Source organism: Rhinolophus sinicus, chromosome 4, assembly GCF_057876585.1.
Source record: "Rhinolophus sinicus isolate RSI-liver-muscle chromosome 4, RSI-T2T, whole genome shotgun sequence".
Lineage (NCBI taxonomy): Eukaryota > Metazoa > Chordata > Mammalia > Chiroptera > Rhinolophidae > Rhinolophus > Rhinolophus sinicus.
This window is the reverse complement of record NC_142504.1, coordinates 12,369,987-12,388,650: the sequence shown is the minus strand read 5'-3', so window position 1 is coordinate 12,388,650 and position 18,664 is coordinate 12,369,987. Positions and strand designations below refer to the sequence as shown.

General features: G+C 40.0%; 2 protein-coding genes across 4 annotated transcripts in view; one reads left to right on the top strand and one right to left on the bottom strand.

Moving 5' to 3' along the window:
- Window positions 1–337: 337 nt before the first annotated feature.
- FKBP14 (FKBP prolyl isomerase 14) lies at window positions 338–12,699 on the bottom strand. Of its 2 annotated transcripts, none has more exons than XM_019726180.3 (5): window positions 12,522–12,699; window positions 10,735–10,958; window positions 8,240–8,391; window positions 5,737–5,864; window positions 338–3,735 (listed from the first exon to the last, which is right to left on the bottom strand). In XM_019726180.3, exons 2-5 carry the CDS (start codon window positions 10,929–10,931, stop codon window positions 3,577–3,579), a joined length of 636 nt encoding a protein of 211 aa, XP_019581739.2. In that variant the 5' UTR covers window positions 10,932–10,958; window positions 12,522–12,699; the 3' UTR covers window positions 338–3,576. The 2 variants fall into 2 exon arrangements, with proteins under 2 accessions (XP_019581739.2, XP_019581740.2); XM_019726181.3 differs by having other exon boundaries at window positions 10,735–10,935.
- Window positions 12,700–12,822: 123 nt separating this feature from the next.
- PLEKHA8 (pleckstrin homology domain containing A8) overlaps window positions 12,823–18,664 on the top strand; it is a 71,494-nt gene continuing 65,652 nt past the window's right edge. For both annotated transcript variants that reach the window (XM_019726184.3, XM_019726183.3), the window contains exon 1: window positions 12,823–13,274. In XM_019726184.3, coding sequence (XP_019581743.3) covers window positions 13,235–13,274 — 40 coding nt within the window. In that variant the 5' untranslated portion in view covers window positions 12,823–13,234. The remainder of the gene's footprint in view (window positions 13,275–18,664) is intronic.

Sequence of the window (18,664 nt, the reverse complement as noted above, 5' to 3'; positions counted from 1 at the left end):
CCCAAAGGGTCTCCCTATACTTCCTTCCTTCCTTATATTAATGAAAACTGTCCCTCACTACCTCAGTTTGCATTGTGTGGGGAACTGTTTTTACTGCAACTGTTTTCTAGGAGGAAATTATCTTCTTACATGACGTGTCAATTCCCACGTGGGATATAAGTCAGCCGTTACAAGAGACCAAGGGGACAGCGCATTCCCTTTACCCTGGATTTTTAGAGTAAACCTCAGCAAACATCTCATGTCATTTGTTTTTAGATCATAAAATAAAACTGATTTAGTCTGGTTCACAGGCACTTCGATGGGCTTTGAAAACCCTGACTCATACTCACTCAAGTCATCCATTTTATGCCAGAGGCTTTATTAGCAGTACAGGAACACAAAGAACTTGAAAACAAAAGAATCCAGTGGCTGGTGTTGCAGATCTTCTGGAATCTTTCAGATGGCTTTTATCCCGTTCCTTAACAATAATCTATGTACTATATAAAAAATGAGCCACTAATCTCTTTGACAAACCTCAAGCTGATGGGATAAAAAAGATTACTGTTGGTTGTACATAAAGAACTACTAGGAAATTTTACCTAAATTATAAGTGAAATACAAAAATGTGGGCACAGTACAAGACGACTCCAAATCAACAAGAGGAAGGTTTAACTACATGGTAAAGACAAGTTTTCAGAGGGGAAATCATGTGCTGCAGAGAGCATTTCCGTGACTATCTTCAGTAAGTACAAAACTTATATATGTAAATATAGTACAAAACTCATATATATAAAAAACTTAAATATATAAAACATATGTATATAGTACAAAAAAGTATATATATGTATATATATACTTACTATATAAGTAAATACAAGACTATATATATATACATGTGTATATATGTACACACAGTATACAGCTTATACACAGTATATAGTATAATATAGTCATATATACACACACATATATACACATACATACATATATGCTGATATCTAAACAGCATTATAGATGTAAGCAATATCTAATATCATGAATAAGATGAGGAGTACAAATTCATTTCCACAAGGAAAGATTCAAATGACTAGTCACTCATTTGAATCAGAAATCATTGTTTCTTGTTATTTTTAGGGCACCCCAGCATTTCATTTAATTACATTTTCTAGCACTAATTTACACAGTAGGCATTACTCATCATGTCCACCTGTGACACACAATAAAATCACAAACCAAACCACTAGGGACAACTACCACCAAAAAACAAACAAACAAAAAACACATATACTTTTTCCAATATCAAAAGTTCACTATTAACTATTGCCCTCAATGCTCAAGGCTTAATGCTTATTTCAAAACAATTTAAACAAAATCACAGCTTTCCTTACAAATATACCTAAACAGAGTAGATAATCAGACATATTAAGTGTCACTCTCTACCTATCCATCTTCCTCCCTTAGTTTCGATATAAAACCTAGAATAACAGTTTAAAAAAATCAATAAAGCTGCTGAAAAATTTTTCATGAAACCAGTTATTCCCCACATAAACTTTATTTTGAAAATATCACAACAAAATCTTATCAATTTAAATATGACACATCTAACCGTACTAATGAGTCAAATTATGTACCAGTCAAGTCACAGTTTTGTGTCTGATTTTTCCCACAAATGGAAAGGTGCAAAGGGACAACTGAAACAAACAAAAAAGCAGATTACTTAAAAACCGTAACCTATTTACATGTTTTCATTCCATACTGTGTCTAAATGTTTAGATGGGAATTGACACAAATTCACACAAGACAAAGAAATATGCTGCCTGAATAATCAAAATTCTTTTTACTTTTCTTATTGTACCATAGATAGCATCATCAGTAATGTTTATACAAAGTAGCATCAAGCTACTTTCTTTCCCCTCATCATACAGCATACAGCTTTCTGTATTGTGACTTCATTCCTCCAGATTGAGAAAACGGTGGTGACAACTTAAGAGTTTTCTAGATAGAGCTGATTTTGTCAGAGAAAGGTGTTAAATATGTTCTTTGTTTTAGTGAGGAAGATATCACTATATAATCAGTGAAAGTAGTCTATACATGATGTAATAATTGGTCATAATTTGTTTTAAATAATCTAGAAGTAAACAGGAATGAAAGGACTAAGGCACATACCAGGAACTTCACACCACACATGGTTTTTGAGGCAATGCAGTGTTAACTCCAAGATTATTCAATGAAACCAGAGTCATTCCTGGATCATGGAGAGAATTCTAAGGTACCAAGAAGAGCCAGTCAAGTATCTTCAAAGGATAAGGACGCAAAGTCGAAAAACAGAGCTGATTGCTAGGAAAGCAAATCGAGGACAAGATTAGACCCAATGAATTCAAAGAAAAATTTTACTTTTCAATAGTAGAGCAGTAGAAAGGTACTGAACTTGGGGACTGAAATCTGGTTCCATAAGTTAACTGTTGACCTTGGTCACATAATCAAGCTCTTTGAATGACAATTTCCTCATCTATAAAATAGGTACATTAATTAAGATCCACCAGCTTTTTTTCCATAGGTTTCAGACCAATGAGAACCGAAGTCAGTGATGAATTTGAGATCACTGTGTAAAGAACTGTTCTTAGCAAATGGGCAACTGGACACTTTTTAAAAGCATTAAAGATAAAGCCAATTCAAAAAAATGTTACAAAATCATCAATTTTATGACCCAGGATAGACCTTATTCAATAACAGCTGATGTGGGTTTTCCTCATTTTCTGATGAGCCAGATACGGGCAATTTTTGATTGGTTTACTAATTTCTTTTATGACACAATGTTATTATAGTATAAATCCACTAGTTATGGACTTGATTCATTAAAGGGCCAGGAAGGGTAATCTGCTAGCATTAAAAAGTAAACACTGACTACATACAACTCCCTATCAGGACTACATTATTTTGACACATTTCATTAAGAAACAAACACATAAGTAATTTGTCCTATTTATCGTGATAGGTCAGTAGCCATCAGGAAACAAACCTTATATAGCTTAAGTCCCAGGCAGAATGTTTCAATGTATACCTATCTATAAGTTAATACCTTTGTTCATTTCAGCACATCACATCTCCTCAAGTAAAGCAGGAACTGTTAACAAGCAGAGTTCAACACCATTTTCCTGTTTCCTCAAGCAGAGACACAAAGGTAGTTACAGACACACTAACCTTTCCAAATGTCTGTATCTAAGTTAGAGAAAATAGAGGAAAGTAGAAACAAAGGTTGCTGATTTGAGCTATACGTGTTCTTATGTTGGGCATACTCCCAGGTACAATATATTAAAATTATAAGTAAGCAAGTAAAACTTAAGACTTCATATGTGAAACTGGAAAATGATCTAGAAGTCTTCTATTCAATGACAATTTTCTTCTTTCCAATAACTCACCAGAAAGAAGTAGGGTTTCCAATAGTTAGAAACCCTAAGGTTTCTTCAAATAATAGTCAGAATAATACATAAAAATAAAAAAACAAAGCAAGAACAGAACAATGTTTAAAAATAAGACTTTCTTTGAAGATGGTTGTCCTCTAAGGATAAACGCTGTATAAAATGAGCAGACGTATCTCTATAACTCATCATGTTTATATGTGAATTCTCTGGCAGATATAAATCCATCTTTGTCTTCATCTTCTTTATCAAAAATATCCTCCACCAAAACATCATGATGACTTTCATTCACCACTGCACCATGCTTTTCAAACTCCTTCTTTAAATATACTTTTACCTATAAAATAATGGGTCTCATTAATAATTGTAATTCATAAGCTACCCACATCGAGTCAATCAGTATCACAGATTGGACTGGTACTCATTTAATGATACATAACAACTACTACACAACTACTTACTGATGTATTTCTAATGGCAGTAAAAGAATTACAAGGAATTTCTTTCCCTTAAAACCTGTTGAGACACTGCTTACAGAAGAGACACACAATATTGCTCAGAGGCAAAGATAAATCTTACGTCATCTGAAAAACACCCAACGAAAGCATACTACCTGTTGCTAATCAGAGTTTAAATAAACCCAAGTATTTGAAAGATTGCTGTCTTACAATCCATTCAATTATCCAGATCATATTTTCTAACAAGGGTCAGAATTCCAGACATTTTTCTTAAAATCAGATTAAATGATGGTATTTTTTAATTTAAGTAAGTGTCTGGGAATAGTACAGGCTACGGACCTGGCTATGATCATGCCACATGACCTTCCAATCTCAGAAATTAAAGCAAAATCCAAGCCTTGTGACTGCTCAGTCTAACATTTCCACTTTCATTCAGGTATTTAAAGATATAAGCAAAATACTGCTCACTAGATTCATCATAATGCAATTCAACCTGTATTTTAATTTTTAATCGTATCTGTATTATTCCTTCTGTTAGATCAGCAACTTCAAATCCTCTTCTCTCCCCCTACCACCGATATGCAAACATCTAGCATATATTTATTTTTAAGATGAAGGTGATTCACTGCAGTTGTAAAATGATAACATGATAATACTGATAACAATGAAACTCTATGAATTAATGTCAGGTATGTCTCCAGGGTATAGCATGTGGATAAAGCAAGATGCCACGTTTTATGTATATATAATATGCCACTTTTTGTGTAAGAAAGGGGGAATTACGAACATGCATCCATGTTTGCTCGTATTTGCATAAAGAAATACTGGAAGGATACATTAGAAACTAGTAAAACCGGATACAGAACCAAGGTGGATCACATGGTAGGAGAGGATGTGGGTGGGAGAGAGACGTCTTAATAAACATCTTCTTAAAATGGATTGATTTTCTGGAACCATGTGAATGTGTTGGATTGTAGTTTTTTTGTGTGTTTTTTTTAATTAAACAGAATTAAAACTTACCTCAGATAGAAAAAGTCCTATAACTGGTAACACTATGACGTGTTATAAATTCAGTAGCTGTGGATCATAACCCATGGTTCATAACGACTTAGCTTATTCAAGGTTAATCACTGCCTAGCCATTAGAATAAAATTGATCAAAGCATAAAAAGGGACTTCATTTCTGACCAGCCAAGGCAGAATGGAGAATACGGGTAGACAAAAAATATAGGGATACATATCTCCCTTCACTTCTTTCCCCACAGCAGCCAGACTAAGACAGGAACATGTGTAGCAATAGCTGCAAAAGCCTGAATAAATTATAGGGTGGAGACTTCTCCCCTTTTCCTTACTCAAACACCAGGACTTTGAGGGGGTTGGGAAAGGTCTCCTGCTGTAGAAAATCCAGACTGGAGTCTGGCTTTAGGTTCTAAGCTGAACAAAACTGAGCATGTGAGTTTCTTGCGGCTAAATGCTAGGAAATCACTATGAATTGCATTTAACAGCCAGTCTACAGGTTTAAACAGAAACTGTCCACATGAGATATTTCTCAGGACATCTATGTTTTATATACAGTAACTCCAAAATGGGAACTGTCTTGGCAAGATGGATCTTTCAAAAACTCGGGGTGAGGGCAAGATACAGTGAACCTTAAGCATTGGGGAGAAAGAAAAAAAGGAAAAGTATAAATGGCATTTGTTAAGGCTCACTATATTTCTCTCTAAAACAATGACTTCCTATGAAAAAATCCACTTTCAAAGCATAGGTATTTTAAGAAGATGTATAAATAACATTTTACCCAAATAAATTTTCTTTGAAAATATATTTCTTAAAAAATGAACTGAAGGAGAGAAAGAGAGAATGGGAGGAAGGAAAGATCACCTCATCTTTAGAGAGTTTCCAGTCATCATTAAGATCCATTTCTTGGAATGATTCATGGGATCTTGGTCCATTTCGAATCTCCAAGAGATCGATGTTGAATATCAGTGTACTCTCAGGGGGAATCTTACCTAACACGAAGAAAGAGGGGGGTTAAGTTTTATGTAAGAGATATCAAAGTTTTGATGATGGAAAACTTATGGTACTGGACAAAATAGTCTTTTAATTGAATTAAATGAAGAGTCTTCCTAAGATGATCACATATGATGGAAATTACTTAAAGTCCTGACCTAGAAATATATATGGCACTGCCATTACTACCACTGGGAGCTCTGGTGTCATACTATCTGGGATTGCAGCTTACTTCTGCCCCTCTCTAAGCCTCAGTTTCCTCATCTGTAAAATGCAGATGACAATATTATCCACACTGAGTCCATTGGGAAGATGAAGGAAGATAAATCCATGTAAAATACTTAGCTTATGCTTGATAAATAGTAAGCTCTCAATATATGTTACTAAGATATAAGTCTCTTACAGGCTTTAAAAACAATGCAGGAAGGTTCAACAATTTCAGAATGTTAGGAAAACACCTCCTCAGATATAAGACATTATACATGTGTGGAAAAAATTAAAGCACATTTCTGAGAAGGGAAACTGAAAATTTAAAACTGAAGAGAGCATTGTTAAAGTCCCAGGGACCTTAATTTCCCCCCCCCCCCCCCCCCCCGCTGGGGAGTATGGACAATTTTTTTCAACTTGTTTCCTTATAACTACAACATACAGGTCTTGGTAAACATTACAAATATTTCTTAGTCCCCACCCCTCCATCCCATATATTTCCATGAAAGAGCATTTGTAAGTGCTAAAGAGAACAAAACTCACACTGTGTGAGGAAGCTTACCATTTCAGATCTAGACAGAGAAGCGGCATGCACTAGGCCATCGATAAAACTGGGATCTTTCCAAAGGAGGCATGCAAACGAGGTGTCAAAGGACTACAAATTAGTGTTAAATACATGTTAGCAGAATTAGCTTCATGGTGCTCAGTTTGAAGAAAATGACTCAAATTCAGGTCTCTACTGGCTATAAAGTAAAATCAAGTTAAATGTAGGATGGAGAAAGAGTAATGATGTAATGTGACATGCATAAATATTAAAGGTGAGACAATAAAGACACAGGAAGGTGAAAAAATACGTTTGGACATCAGAGAAACATTTTCTAGATACTCGATTTTGTTCTCTAAAGAGGATTGTTATTAACATAATGATTGAATTTGGTCAGTAGATCCCATTCTATGCATAAGATTTATACAGCAAGTTCCACTTTAGAATATACAATGCTTCACATATGACACCTACTTTCTTCCCAGGAAAGTGGGGTTAGGATTCCCACTTTGTAAATGGTTAAACTTAGACCTAAGAATGCTGGTAAGTCTATATTTCTACCACATCAGAGTGGTTCTTTGTTTGGTTCTGATGACTACTGAATTTCTTTTTTCTTCATTATGTAGGTAACATGTGCCCACTGTAGAGAATTTGGAAGAGACAGAATCAGAAATAAAAATAATTCCTAGCCCCACAATCCATTGTTAACATTCTTATTTATTTCTTGGTGATTCACTTTGCATGCTATATGTATTTTTCTAATACTACTATAAGCATACATACTGTAGCTTTATTTTTTACTTATATATAACATTATGTCATACATATTTTAGATATAATTTTTTGAAATCTTTGAAATGCTATTTTAAAATAACTGGGCCATATTTTATTTAGATCCTTCTTTATGCACCTAAGTTGCTTCCAATCTTTTTAGAAACAACGCAGTAATGGACATTTCTATTCCCAAATCTTTCTCTTGATACCCGCTTATTCCCTAGGGTTAGATTATAAAGGAATTATAGGATACATGCATAGCCTTTACTCGAAACATCTTCTGGCCCCTTCTAAATAGTCCTTTAGAAAGATGCATAGGGTGCCTCTCAAACAACCGGTGTAATGCCTTAATCTCTATTTCAAATATTCAGCTCATCAAAACACTTATGTAGAATAATCTATCTGCTTGTGTTGTTAAAATAAATTTGTGAGTTTCAGTTAGGGAGGGTGAAAAAGTTCTGAAGGTGGATAGTGGTGATGTTTGCACAAAAATGTGAATGTACTAAATGCCACTGAACTGTACCTTTAAAAATGGCTAAAGTGATAAATATTATGTTATGTCTATTGTGCCACACACAAAAAAAATCCCCACGTATTGGTGAACAACGTTAATTATTATAGAGTTGAAGGTTCCAGAACCTATTTTCATTGTTAACTCAGTTGACCATTTAGATATTATGGCTTGAATTGGCCATTTCAAATGATAATGAAGACATAATTTTATTTCCCAAAGAAATACAAGTCCTCTATTTACTTCTTGGGGGGAAAAATACACAGTAGTTACATTAACTTCTGTCTCCTAATTCAGAGAACTCTAGTGCTGTAGCAAACATGTAGTATGGTTCTTACCTTTTCCTTCTTTTCCATAACCCAGGGCTGGAGGAATAATGAGCTTTCTCTTCTCTCCTACACACATTCCCTTCAAGCCCTGGTCCCAACCTTTGAGAGCTTCCAGGATGCCCAGGGTAAACCAAATGGGCTGGCCATTGTTATGTTTGTGACTGCGGTGGAAAGAAAACACGTTAGAATTCTTTAATAGTTTTCTTTCTTTTTTATTGCTGTAGTGCATTTTTTCCACCCATAAATGGCTAAATTAGGAAATGAATGAAGACAGCTACACACACACACACACACACAAAATCAAGCCAACTTGATAATAATTCAACTCATTGCCCAAATATCTTGATGCAAATTTCACACAGTTGTCACAGCTAGAGAAGCACAGAGGGAATAATAAAAACAACTAACACCCATCTGAGCATTTGCTGTATATCAGGTAATACCCTAAATGTTTGGCCTCTTTCAACTATAACAATGACCATAGGAGGGAAGTGCTATAATTCTCCATTGTACAGATGAGGAGAATGGGTTATGTGTGCCAGTATTTGACCTTACTTCAAAGATCAAGGTCTTAACCACAAAGTGATGCCATCCCAAGAAGGTCATTAGGGTGGAGAAGAGGAAGAGAAATAATGGGAAATGGGTGAGTTTGGGCAGGAGAATGAGAGGCTAAGGAGAATTTATGACCAACCCACATGGGTTCTAACCCACATGGACACTGATTCCTTCAGGAGCATCTTAGAACCTGCCTACAAAATTTCCTGATACAGGCCTACTGATAGCTGGAAAAGGCTGCTCTTCAGCCCTGTATCCCCACTCAGACCCCAGCCCAGTTCTGTCCACAAAACTCTACTGTTGGGGCTATGCAGAGAAGCCTGGAGGAGGGCCAGTCAAGGGCTGAGAAGAAGGGAATGGTCAAGATATTTTAGCTCCTGAGCTTAAAGGAGACCAGACTAAGAAAAATCAACCTGCCAAGCTACTGAGGGTCTTGAGGGCTGAGTGGTGTCTGAGCCCCAGTTAGCCCCATTTGGTGAAGTGTTCTATTCAAGGCTACCTTGTACATGAGAAGGGGAAGTGAGTCTAACAGGTTTCATGGATACCTCAGTCACTAAATCTAAGTAAAGGCCATTATTTCCTCTTTTCCTTAATTTCCCCCCATGATCAAAGTAACAAAATGCCAACTATAGAAAGTTTGGGAAGGCTAGAATAAAATAAAGAAGGAAGAAACAATCTCCCACCCAGCGCCGACTACAGTTTTGGTACATTTCTCATTGCAGCTAAAGGATTTAAGCCTTTATTTATTTACCACCTAGGCTATGGCTCTAGAAATGGCGAACATGCTTTAGAAATTGATCATTTGATGGTATTTCTTCATAATTCTCAGGGTAGGCAGTTCTTGACCATTTACATGGAGGCCATATGACAATAGTCCCCTCATCAAGTGCTAGACTTTAGTAGCAAACTGCTAAATAAGAATGTCACTGAAAATTTAAAATGCAAACCATAATATTGTTTAATACTCACTGTGGCACTGGCCTCGTTGATAAGAAGACAGGGCTGCTAAGAATTCTATGGCATGCAATCATTTTGGAACTTTTCGTAAGGGCTGAATTCAGAGAAGAATGCCATTCCCTTCTCCAAAACCTTAGGACAACCGGGTCTGAATGCCCGGGTTTGACAGACAGGACAGATAAATGGATAGACAAGGATGCAGGGAAGCCAACATTTTTGCTTCCCCTATATCACGCACAGAAAGTGCTCAATAAATCCTTTTGGAATGAAATGAATAGAACCCACGCCTAGTTAGAAATCACTACACTTGTAAAACTTTTGCATGTTGCAATTTCTTTGTTTACAGAATGGGAATAATGATAGTTTAACCCCCTGAAAATCCTTTACTCTCGGTATGTGATTAATCTTCCATAACCACATAGTCACACACCTCAGTGAAGTCTTTGAATTTCCAGAAAGAAACAAATGATGAAACATATCATGGTCCTATGCTTTGACCAAAGTACCATCTCTCAGAATAAAAGTTAAGTAGGTCAATGGATTAGCATTAACATATCCTACAAGAAAACGAATGATTGTGTATTCTGCTCATGAAATTGCTGTGAAAAAGTTTTAAGTAAATTTCACCTACACCAAATTAAAAATGGAATTGGGTCATTTTCCCTCAGGAATGGAGTTTGAGAAATGAGAATTCCTTTAAGCTTTTTCTATTTATTGTTTAATTATACACCTAGATATTTCTGCACTATTTCAGAGATTCTAGTTCTAATTTTTATAATAAAAAATTAGCTTTTCCCTGATACCTTGTTTCCAATAAGACCTTCAAAATTGGCTTTAAACAATTTCCTTTCCCCAAAGAAGGTAATAAGATATTTCAGTTTTTTAAAAGCTGAAGAGGTAAAGCCCGGTCCATGCTGCCTTTCCTGCCAGAGGGTTGGCACAGGTGGGAGGGTTCTTCATTGTTTTACCTACACAGGGGTATCATTACTTACGTTGAATGAAATAAAGAGCCGTCCTTTTCTAAGTAGCCTTCATAGTGGACTAACATCAAATCCCCTCCCTTGGTCTTGCGATGGCAGATGAATGGCTTCTGGAGCACTTCGATTTTCACTTCTGGTTCAGGGATGAGAGCCCCGCTCGAAGAAGTGACCAACAGCGCCAGGATCGAGTTCCACAAAAGAAGCCTCATGTTGCTGGAGCAGGAAAGAAGTTCCTACTAAAACAGAGAAAGGGCCCCGGGCCTCATAGAGTTAAGAATGTAGTTGAAGCTAAAGGACAACGGCCTCAGGCAAGTTCATGACTCTCCCTTCCTAGCAGACGTGGCACAGTTACTACCTACCGACAACTTTCCCACGCACTAAGACCTCGCCTCTAAAGAGTTAAACCTAAACCCGGGCCGGATTGGCTCTTACTACGAGGTCGCCTGGGTAGCTCGGTCTCCATTGGCTTGTGGTGCTGTCCTTCAGGGGCCTCTCACGCCATTGATGCTGCAATTATGTAATTACAGCCCGCCCGAGCAGCAATCGCCTGGCGGTGACCCACTCCGAGTGGTCCTAGAGACCCGCGGATCAAAGAATCCCACATCCTCGAACTTTGGGACAGGAGTGAGACGCTGAACTAACCGGAAACTCCCCAGACAGATTTACATCTGTAAAGGACCCTGGCTGAGCTCAATGGGGAGTCCTGGGGCCAGGTGAAAACCGTAGAGGTTTCAGGAAATACTCATTTACTCTCGCCGTAGGTGAGAAGACCCCAGTATTCCACAATGTAAGATTAGGGTATAAACGTTAGGGTATAAACTTAGGGTATAAACATTAAAGACTCAGTGCTGTAGGTTTCATAAAGCGCGTTCCTGTGCGTGAACCTTACTACCCTGCCAGTAAGGCAGGTTCCTTTTTCCCATATAAAAGATATGTATATTTAGGCTGGGAGAGGGTAAGTGTCCTGCTTAAGCTTATACAGCCCTAAAACAGTTAAGCTCCGCCTTCAAACAAGGTCTTCTAATGCATTCTATAACACCGCATAATGTTATGGTTACTAATAATTTATTCACTTAACTGTTCTTACTGTAGAGGGTCAATAATAGCTTCTATCGAGCATAAGGATGTGCACACTTCCTCTTTAAAGAAGAAATAGTAATCACCGTTATGAATTACACAGGCTCATCTTACTTTAATTTTTTTTAGTTTTACATTTTTTGCCTAATTTCAAAATCAATATATGTTCATTATAGTCGATTTGGAAGAAACTAGAAAGCACTAAAGTAGGACTTCCAGTTAGAATACAGGAGCCGAATTAAATCTGAATTTCAGATAAAACAACTAATTGTTCTTGCATTTTCATTTGCTAAATACGGCAATCTTACACTAAAGAAAAAGAAAAAAAAGATCGCCTATAACGCCACCATCCACAAATGATCATCTTAACATTTTGGTGCATGCTTCGGTCACCTGAAATAATTGGGATCACATTGTGCACTTAGCTTCGTGACCTGCTCTTTCTACCGGATCTATAGTTATCATTCTCCCTACTCAAACGTCCTCAGCGCAGTACTTTCTCACACTTTCACTTGCACAGAAATCCCCTGAGGATCTTGTTAAATGCAGATTTCGATTTAGGAGGTCTGGGCTAGATCCTGCGATTCTGACAAGCACCTAGGTGATGCCAGTGTGTCCACGGACCACATTTCCAGCAGCGAGGTCTTAGCGTTTAGACAACACTCATTTCCACTCGCCACACAATATTCTATCGTGAAATTCCCGTCATCTCCGTTGCTTACCTCGAGTGTTTGGGATCAATTAGACAGCCTGGAAATCGACTGCCGACTAGAACCTAGAGGGCTCCCTAAGGGGCCAAGTTGACCCCCAAACATCGGGAGGTGGGATCCGACCCATCAACGGCACCATCAACAGTTAGGCGTGTGTCCCACACTTGTCCCAGAGGCTTCCCTCCTCCCGTCTCACCCGTCGCTTACTCCCAAGCTCGCCTTCCAGGACTCCATCTCCTAGAGGGCCTCTCGGGCTTCATCAGCCCCGCCCCGCCGTCGCCGCCAAACCCCGGCGTGGATTTTAGGAACATGCGCGCGAGTGGTGCACTGGGCATGCGCGAGCGGGCCCCGGGCCCGGCCGGTGGAGGACTCAGGTAGCGCGCGTTGGCGCAGCCAGCCACCCGCTGCCTCACTTGCGGCACTTTAAAGGATTCAGCCTCCCCTCCGGCCCACCCGTGCCTTGGCTTCCTTGCAGAGGGGCGCCAACCGCGTCTCGTCCTCACGTGCCGAGGCCGCTGCAGTGACCCCGATCCCCGGGCCGACGATGTGAGACCTGCCGGGTGTCCCCGCACCGGGCCGGGACGCCGAGAGTGGGCGTCTCGGCAGCGCAGGGAGATGGCCTTGCAGCCGGTGCTCCTCGCCTCCTGGGGCCTGGGACAGTGAGGGTGCTGGCGAGCGAGGGAACGCGGCCCCGGGGCGGCAGGGGCGAAGGGGTCGCGGGCACGATGGAGGGGGTGCTGTACAAGTGGACCAACTATCTGAGCGGTGAGTGGGGGCGCGCCAGGGGCCGGGTCCTTTGTCTGAGCGGCCCGCGGGCGGCGTTGGGGCTCGCCTCCTGGGGGTCGTGGTCATGGCCCCTCCTGGTACCAGAGGGACCTGTGCGGACCGGGAATATTTTTCCCCAAAGCAGTTCTTTCAAAGGACTGTGTACCCCCAGGCTGTACGAGCACATTCCCATGTTGGACTGGGTGAGGGCAGGAGCAGCCCGTTCACTTCCAGGAAAGCTACGAAATCCTGAGATTTGGGATGACTTGAAAGGCACGCTGCCCTCCGTGTCAGCGGGAGGAGGCGCTGACTCCTGCAGTGGGGTCCTCTGGGAGTCAGTCTCTCGAATTCTGGCGAAGGAGCTGGTCTCGCTTGGTCAGCAGATGGGTTGGAAGATTTCAAATAAATGCCCGCAGTTACGTGGAGTTCCAGAGGTGAAAGGTCCTTTTCCAAACATAGTGCAAACACTTTTTCTTTTGTCACCTTCAGAGTCAAGTGCGTGCACACCAAGTTCTTTCTCAACCGTTTCAGAGCTCCAAGGTTTGCGCAAGGTTTCTGGTTTTCTCGCTGAGCATTTCTTTTTGTTTTACAGACTCAGAAATTACCATAAAATCAATGCAAATATTAGCAACCGTTTTCTTGCCCTGCTGAGAAAAATGGCTTAAAAATAGTACCCAGTCTCCTTTCCAATTTGTGGAAGTACTTCCTTCATATCTTGAAAAGGTCTTAACTCTTCTTAAGCTATGAATTATGATTCAGAACAAGAATTTTTTTGTTTGTTTGCATTTGTGCATCCGGTATTTAATAAAATCCTTCTGTATGCTGGAAATTGTGCTAGGCACTTTTTGGGAACCTTTTATAATGGGAAATGAGCTAAGCACTTTTCATTCTAATAGCAATGTATTGGAAACCAGAAATATTCCCAGTATCTTCTAGAGTGAAGGAGATACAGTATTTTTCCATCCTTCCGGAAGGTACAGTTTTTTAAAGGTTGTGGTGTGCTGGTGCTCTGGAGTGTTTTAGGGACTGATGTGTGTGGGACGATTCCGGTGGTTCAGGTGGTGTAGTGACTGATGAGCTTACACAGCACAGTCCAGAGTGCACCTGTTGGATGTACCCAGAATCTCTTCCCTGTGAATAATGTTTATTTTTTTATTTATTTCTCCTGTAATCATTAATAGAGACTGAATGAGGAAAGGTGTAAGAAGATCTGGCCTTTGCTTCAGGGACCTTCATTGATGTCCAGTGATTACATTAGATACAGATAACTCATGGCTGGACTTCAGGAATGGAGGCTGATTGACATTCTACTAACCTACAGGGAGGATGCTTATTTAATCAGTTAATTTTTCCTTTTGAGGTATCTCCAAGCTCTGAGATGTATGGATCTTAGGCCCTTATATAAACTTTAGTTGCTGGTCTTTCACCCCTTTCCACCACATGTGCTTTTTAACTTTTTTTCTTTCATCATCAAGGCTCTTCTTGTTTTCCATCTCTTTTGTTTAGTCTTTTAGTACAGTACCTATTTTCTGGTCATGGAATGCTTGCTTTTATTTTTTATTTATTTATTATTTTCCTGACTGTTTTTGTGTTAATCTTCAATAAAGCAAAATTTCTCTAGAAGGATCTTTTGGAATCTTTATCATGTGATGCCTGTAGCATTTGTTCTGTTGGAAAAGAGTCTACTTTTTTCTTCTCCAAGTCAGAGAAGTTAATTCTGTGAGCGATGCCAGGGTGGAAGCCCTAAAGAAGAGCCATTGCCACAGGCAGTTGTCCTTACACCAGGCTGCTGGTTCCCTTGGCCCAGGGGCTGTCTCCATGCGGGTACACTGTTCATAGAAGCCCATCACACCACTGGGTACTTTTCCTGGATATACTTAAAATTTTGGTTCAGCACATTCCCTTTCATTAGGAGATAAAGTTACCTTGGAAAGGAACAGTAATAGCCGAGGACCGACAAATGCGTTCTTGTTTCTTCCACCCTCCTTAGCGAGTTGATCTCCCCAAAAGAGCACAGTGTGCGTGTTAATGACAAGCTTTGACGCAGACATCACTACTTTTTCTTCTCGTAAAACTTGTTTTCCAAAGTAACATTTTCTTTTCCTTATGATTTTGCACATAGTAATTTTAAAATACATAGACTCCCAGTCCAAGTTTTTGTGTATTCTGAGTTTTTCTCCAAAGGGAGTACATAGCCCATTTGTGTAGTTTGTGTATTTCTGTCATGCGCACAGCTTGATATGGAATGCCTTGTGTCAAATTTGAGTGGAGAAGTTAGGCAATCAGTTTGTCAGCTAATCCTTGAAGAATGTTCTTAATTGTATGCACCACCTGCTCTGCACAGGGCACTGCTAGGCACACTAGGCACACAGCCAGCGATACTGCACAAAGCACACACAGCCCCTGCCTTCCTCGAGCTTGCAGTCTGCTGGGGGAAAGACATTCATTGGGTATGTGGTCAGCAGCATGTTCCCACGTGTGTGTGATCTGCAGCGAGGGGAAGAGGGGAGGCTAGTCTGGGTCATCGGGGAAGGTTTCTTTGAGGAAAAGATTTCAGCAGGGCCTTAAGGATAAATTGAAGCTAGCTGGGTGGCAAGACCAAGGCAGAGGTGCAGCTGGAGCTGTAAAGAAGAATTTGGGGGGAAAGGGAATGCTAGTGTGAAGGCCCTAAAGCAGAGTAGAGATCGGTGAGTTTGAGGAAAGGAAAGAAGACCCGCATGCGCATGCGCATGGGGAGAACTGAAGAGTGAGGCTCCGACAAGGCTGCGGAGGTAGGTGGAGGCCTGGGATGCCCGGGCCTCATAGGCGGGTTTAAATACTGGAGTGATTGTGTGTGTGTGTGTGTGTGTGTGTGTGTGTGTGTGTGTGTGTGAGAGAGAGAGAGAGAGAGAGAGAGAGAGAGAGAGAGAGAGAGAGAGAGAGAGAGGATACAATTGTTTAAAAGCATACCTTGGTTGCATTTATTGTATTTTGTCAAATAATATAGTTATTTTGTGAACTTCTCTTGCCTCTTGAATTAAACTAATATGTATCAGTTACTAAAAGTTGAAAACATTAAGCCCTGAGAATAGCATCTAAATTGCTTGCATGAGTGTACCGCTAAAATACAGAAAGAGAAAGGAAGTATGTGTCCCCTACTGTGCGAGGGAGACTCGGGTGCTCCTTCAGCGGAAAATGGTGGGCGCAGGGCGGGGAGCTTCTGTGTGTTTTCTTCAGCAGTCCTGAGCCAGCCTGCCTTGTGAGCGGCAGAACACTGGACATTGTGGGGTTTACTGTCAGACCCTCTCTTCAGATATTAGATTAAACCTGCAATGAAAAGGGAAGGGATTAAATATTTCACCAACACCTTTATAATGTGAGACATGGTGCTAAGCACTGTGTGTCTGGTATTGGTATCTTTCAAGCCCTAAAAGTGAGTCAAAGAATATTAGATATGCATGGTTATACATTGATGCTCTATAGTAGAACACTAGTTGAGAAGTGAAAGAGACCTGAAGTCTGATGCTAGCGCTGTCACTACCAGCTGCAGTCATTTTACCATCCTGAGCTTTAGTGTCGTCCTCCAGTTAAAAAAAAAAAAAAAAAAAAAAAAAAAAAAAAATGAGATTTACCAGTTAATATTTATCAGAAGAGTAAAAAACCTTAATACTTATAATGTTCCAGACACTATTCTAAACATTGTACATGGATCAACTCATTTAATCTTCACAGCAATTGTAGGAAGCAGTTGCCTTTATCATTCCCATATTCCAGATGGAGACACTGAGACACTGAAAGTTGAGGGAACTGGCCCCAGATCACGCAGTTAGGAAGTGGCTCTGGAGTCAGTGCTCCATCACATAACACTTGGAAAGGTCCTTCCTGCTTGATCGTTACCTAATTCTAGCTGATTCCAAATGCACCTGTATTTAAAGTGTGTGGATGTAGAACAGCAGACTCTATTTGGGGTTGGGAGGTGGGGAAGGCTCCAGGAGTGAGGAAGCCTTTGCCCAGTGTTGTGCACATGTTTTGTCGCAAGGAACATTTCTAAGCCGTATTGTGAGGGTTCTGCTTTGCAGTTTTAGGTCCCTTTCCTGCCCACTCAGCAGACAGGAGGGCCGCTGCCATGAGCTCCAGCCAGCTGCAGGCTTTTTGGGCCCCTCCAGCAGGTTGGGGCATAAGCATATTGCAGCACTGCATTCCAAAAATGACAAAAGCTTGCATCATGCTGACCAGATGGTCTGAGGAGGTGCTTACTCCCGAGCCCCCAGGTGGAGGAAGGCGACTCTTGCCTGTGTGTGCTTGTGCTGTGGAAAGAGTGCCAAGAAGAGATCCATTAATAGAATGTGAGGGATCCAGAGCAAGATTCTCATGGTCTCACAGCCACTGGTCAACCTCTGTTTGTTCGTTTGACATCTTCATTGAAATAATGATTCACCTATCGTAAATTTCACCATTTAAAGTATATGAGTCAGTGGCTTTTAGTATATTTACAGAGTGCAATCATCATCATAATCAATTTTACAACATTTGTTTCATCCCAGAAAGAACCCAGTACCTGTTAGCCATCACTGCCACCCCACCTGCTCTTGGCCTTGGCAACTACTAGTCTTCTGTCTGTATAAATTTGCCTGTTCTAGACATTTCATTTAAATGGAATCATACATTATGTGGTCTTTTTGTGGCTGGCTTCTTTTACCTAGGATAGTGTTTTTTGGGTTCATCGTTGTTCTAGCGTGTATCAGTACGTCATTCCTTTTTATTAACAAGTCATCCATGGTATGCATATAGCACATTTTGTTTATCCATTCATCAGTCGATGGAATTGGAGTTGCTCCATTTTTTGATCATGAATAATGGTGCTGTGAACATCTGTGTCAGGTTTTTGTGTGGATGTGTTTTCCTTTCTCTTGAATATAAACCTAGGAGTGGAATTGCTGGGTCATAATGTCAACTCTTTCTTTAACAGTTTGGAGAACGGCCCGACTGTTTTCCAAACAGCTGCCCCATTTGACATTCTTACCTGTAATGAAAGAAGATTCCTATTTCTCCACATCCTCACCAACACTTGTTATTGTCTGTCTTTAATTATACCCACCCTGGTGAGTTAAAGTGGTATCTCACTGTGGTTTTGATTTCTGTTTCTCTGATGAGTGATGATGTTGATCGTCTTCTCATGTGCTTATTAGCCATTTGCATGTCTTCTTTGGAGAAATACCTGTTCACATCCTTTGCCCATTTGTTAATTGAGTTTATTTTTTCATTGTGGAATTGTAAGAATTCTTTATTCTGGATATGAGTTCCTTATCATGCATATGATTTATAAATATTTTTTCCTGTTGTGTAGATTGTCTTTCACTTTCTTGATGGCCTCTTTTGCAGCACAGAAGTTTTTAATTTTGATGTCAAGT

Coding starts and splice junctions, on each gene's coding strand:
- FKBP14 (XM_019726180.3), bottom strand. CDS start 10,931: ATGAGGCTTCTTTTGTGGAACTCGATCCTGGCGCTGTTGGTCACTTCT. Junction 8,392..10,734: donor GGCTCTTTATTTCATTCAAC/GTAAGTAATGAT, acceptor TTTCCACCGCAG/TCACAAACATAACAATGGCC. Junction 5,865..8,239: donor TTATGGAAAAGAAGGAAAAG/GTAAGAACCATA, acceptor TCTTCGTGTTAG/GTAAGATTCCCCCTGAGAGT.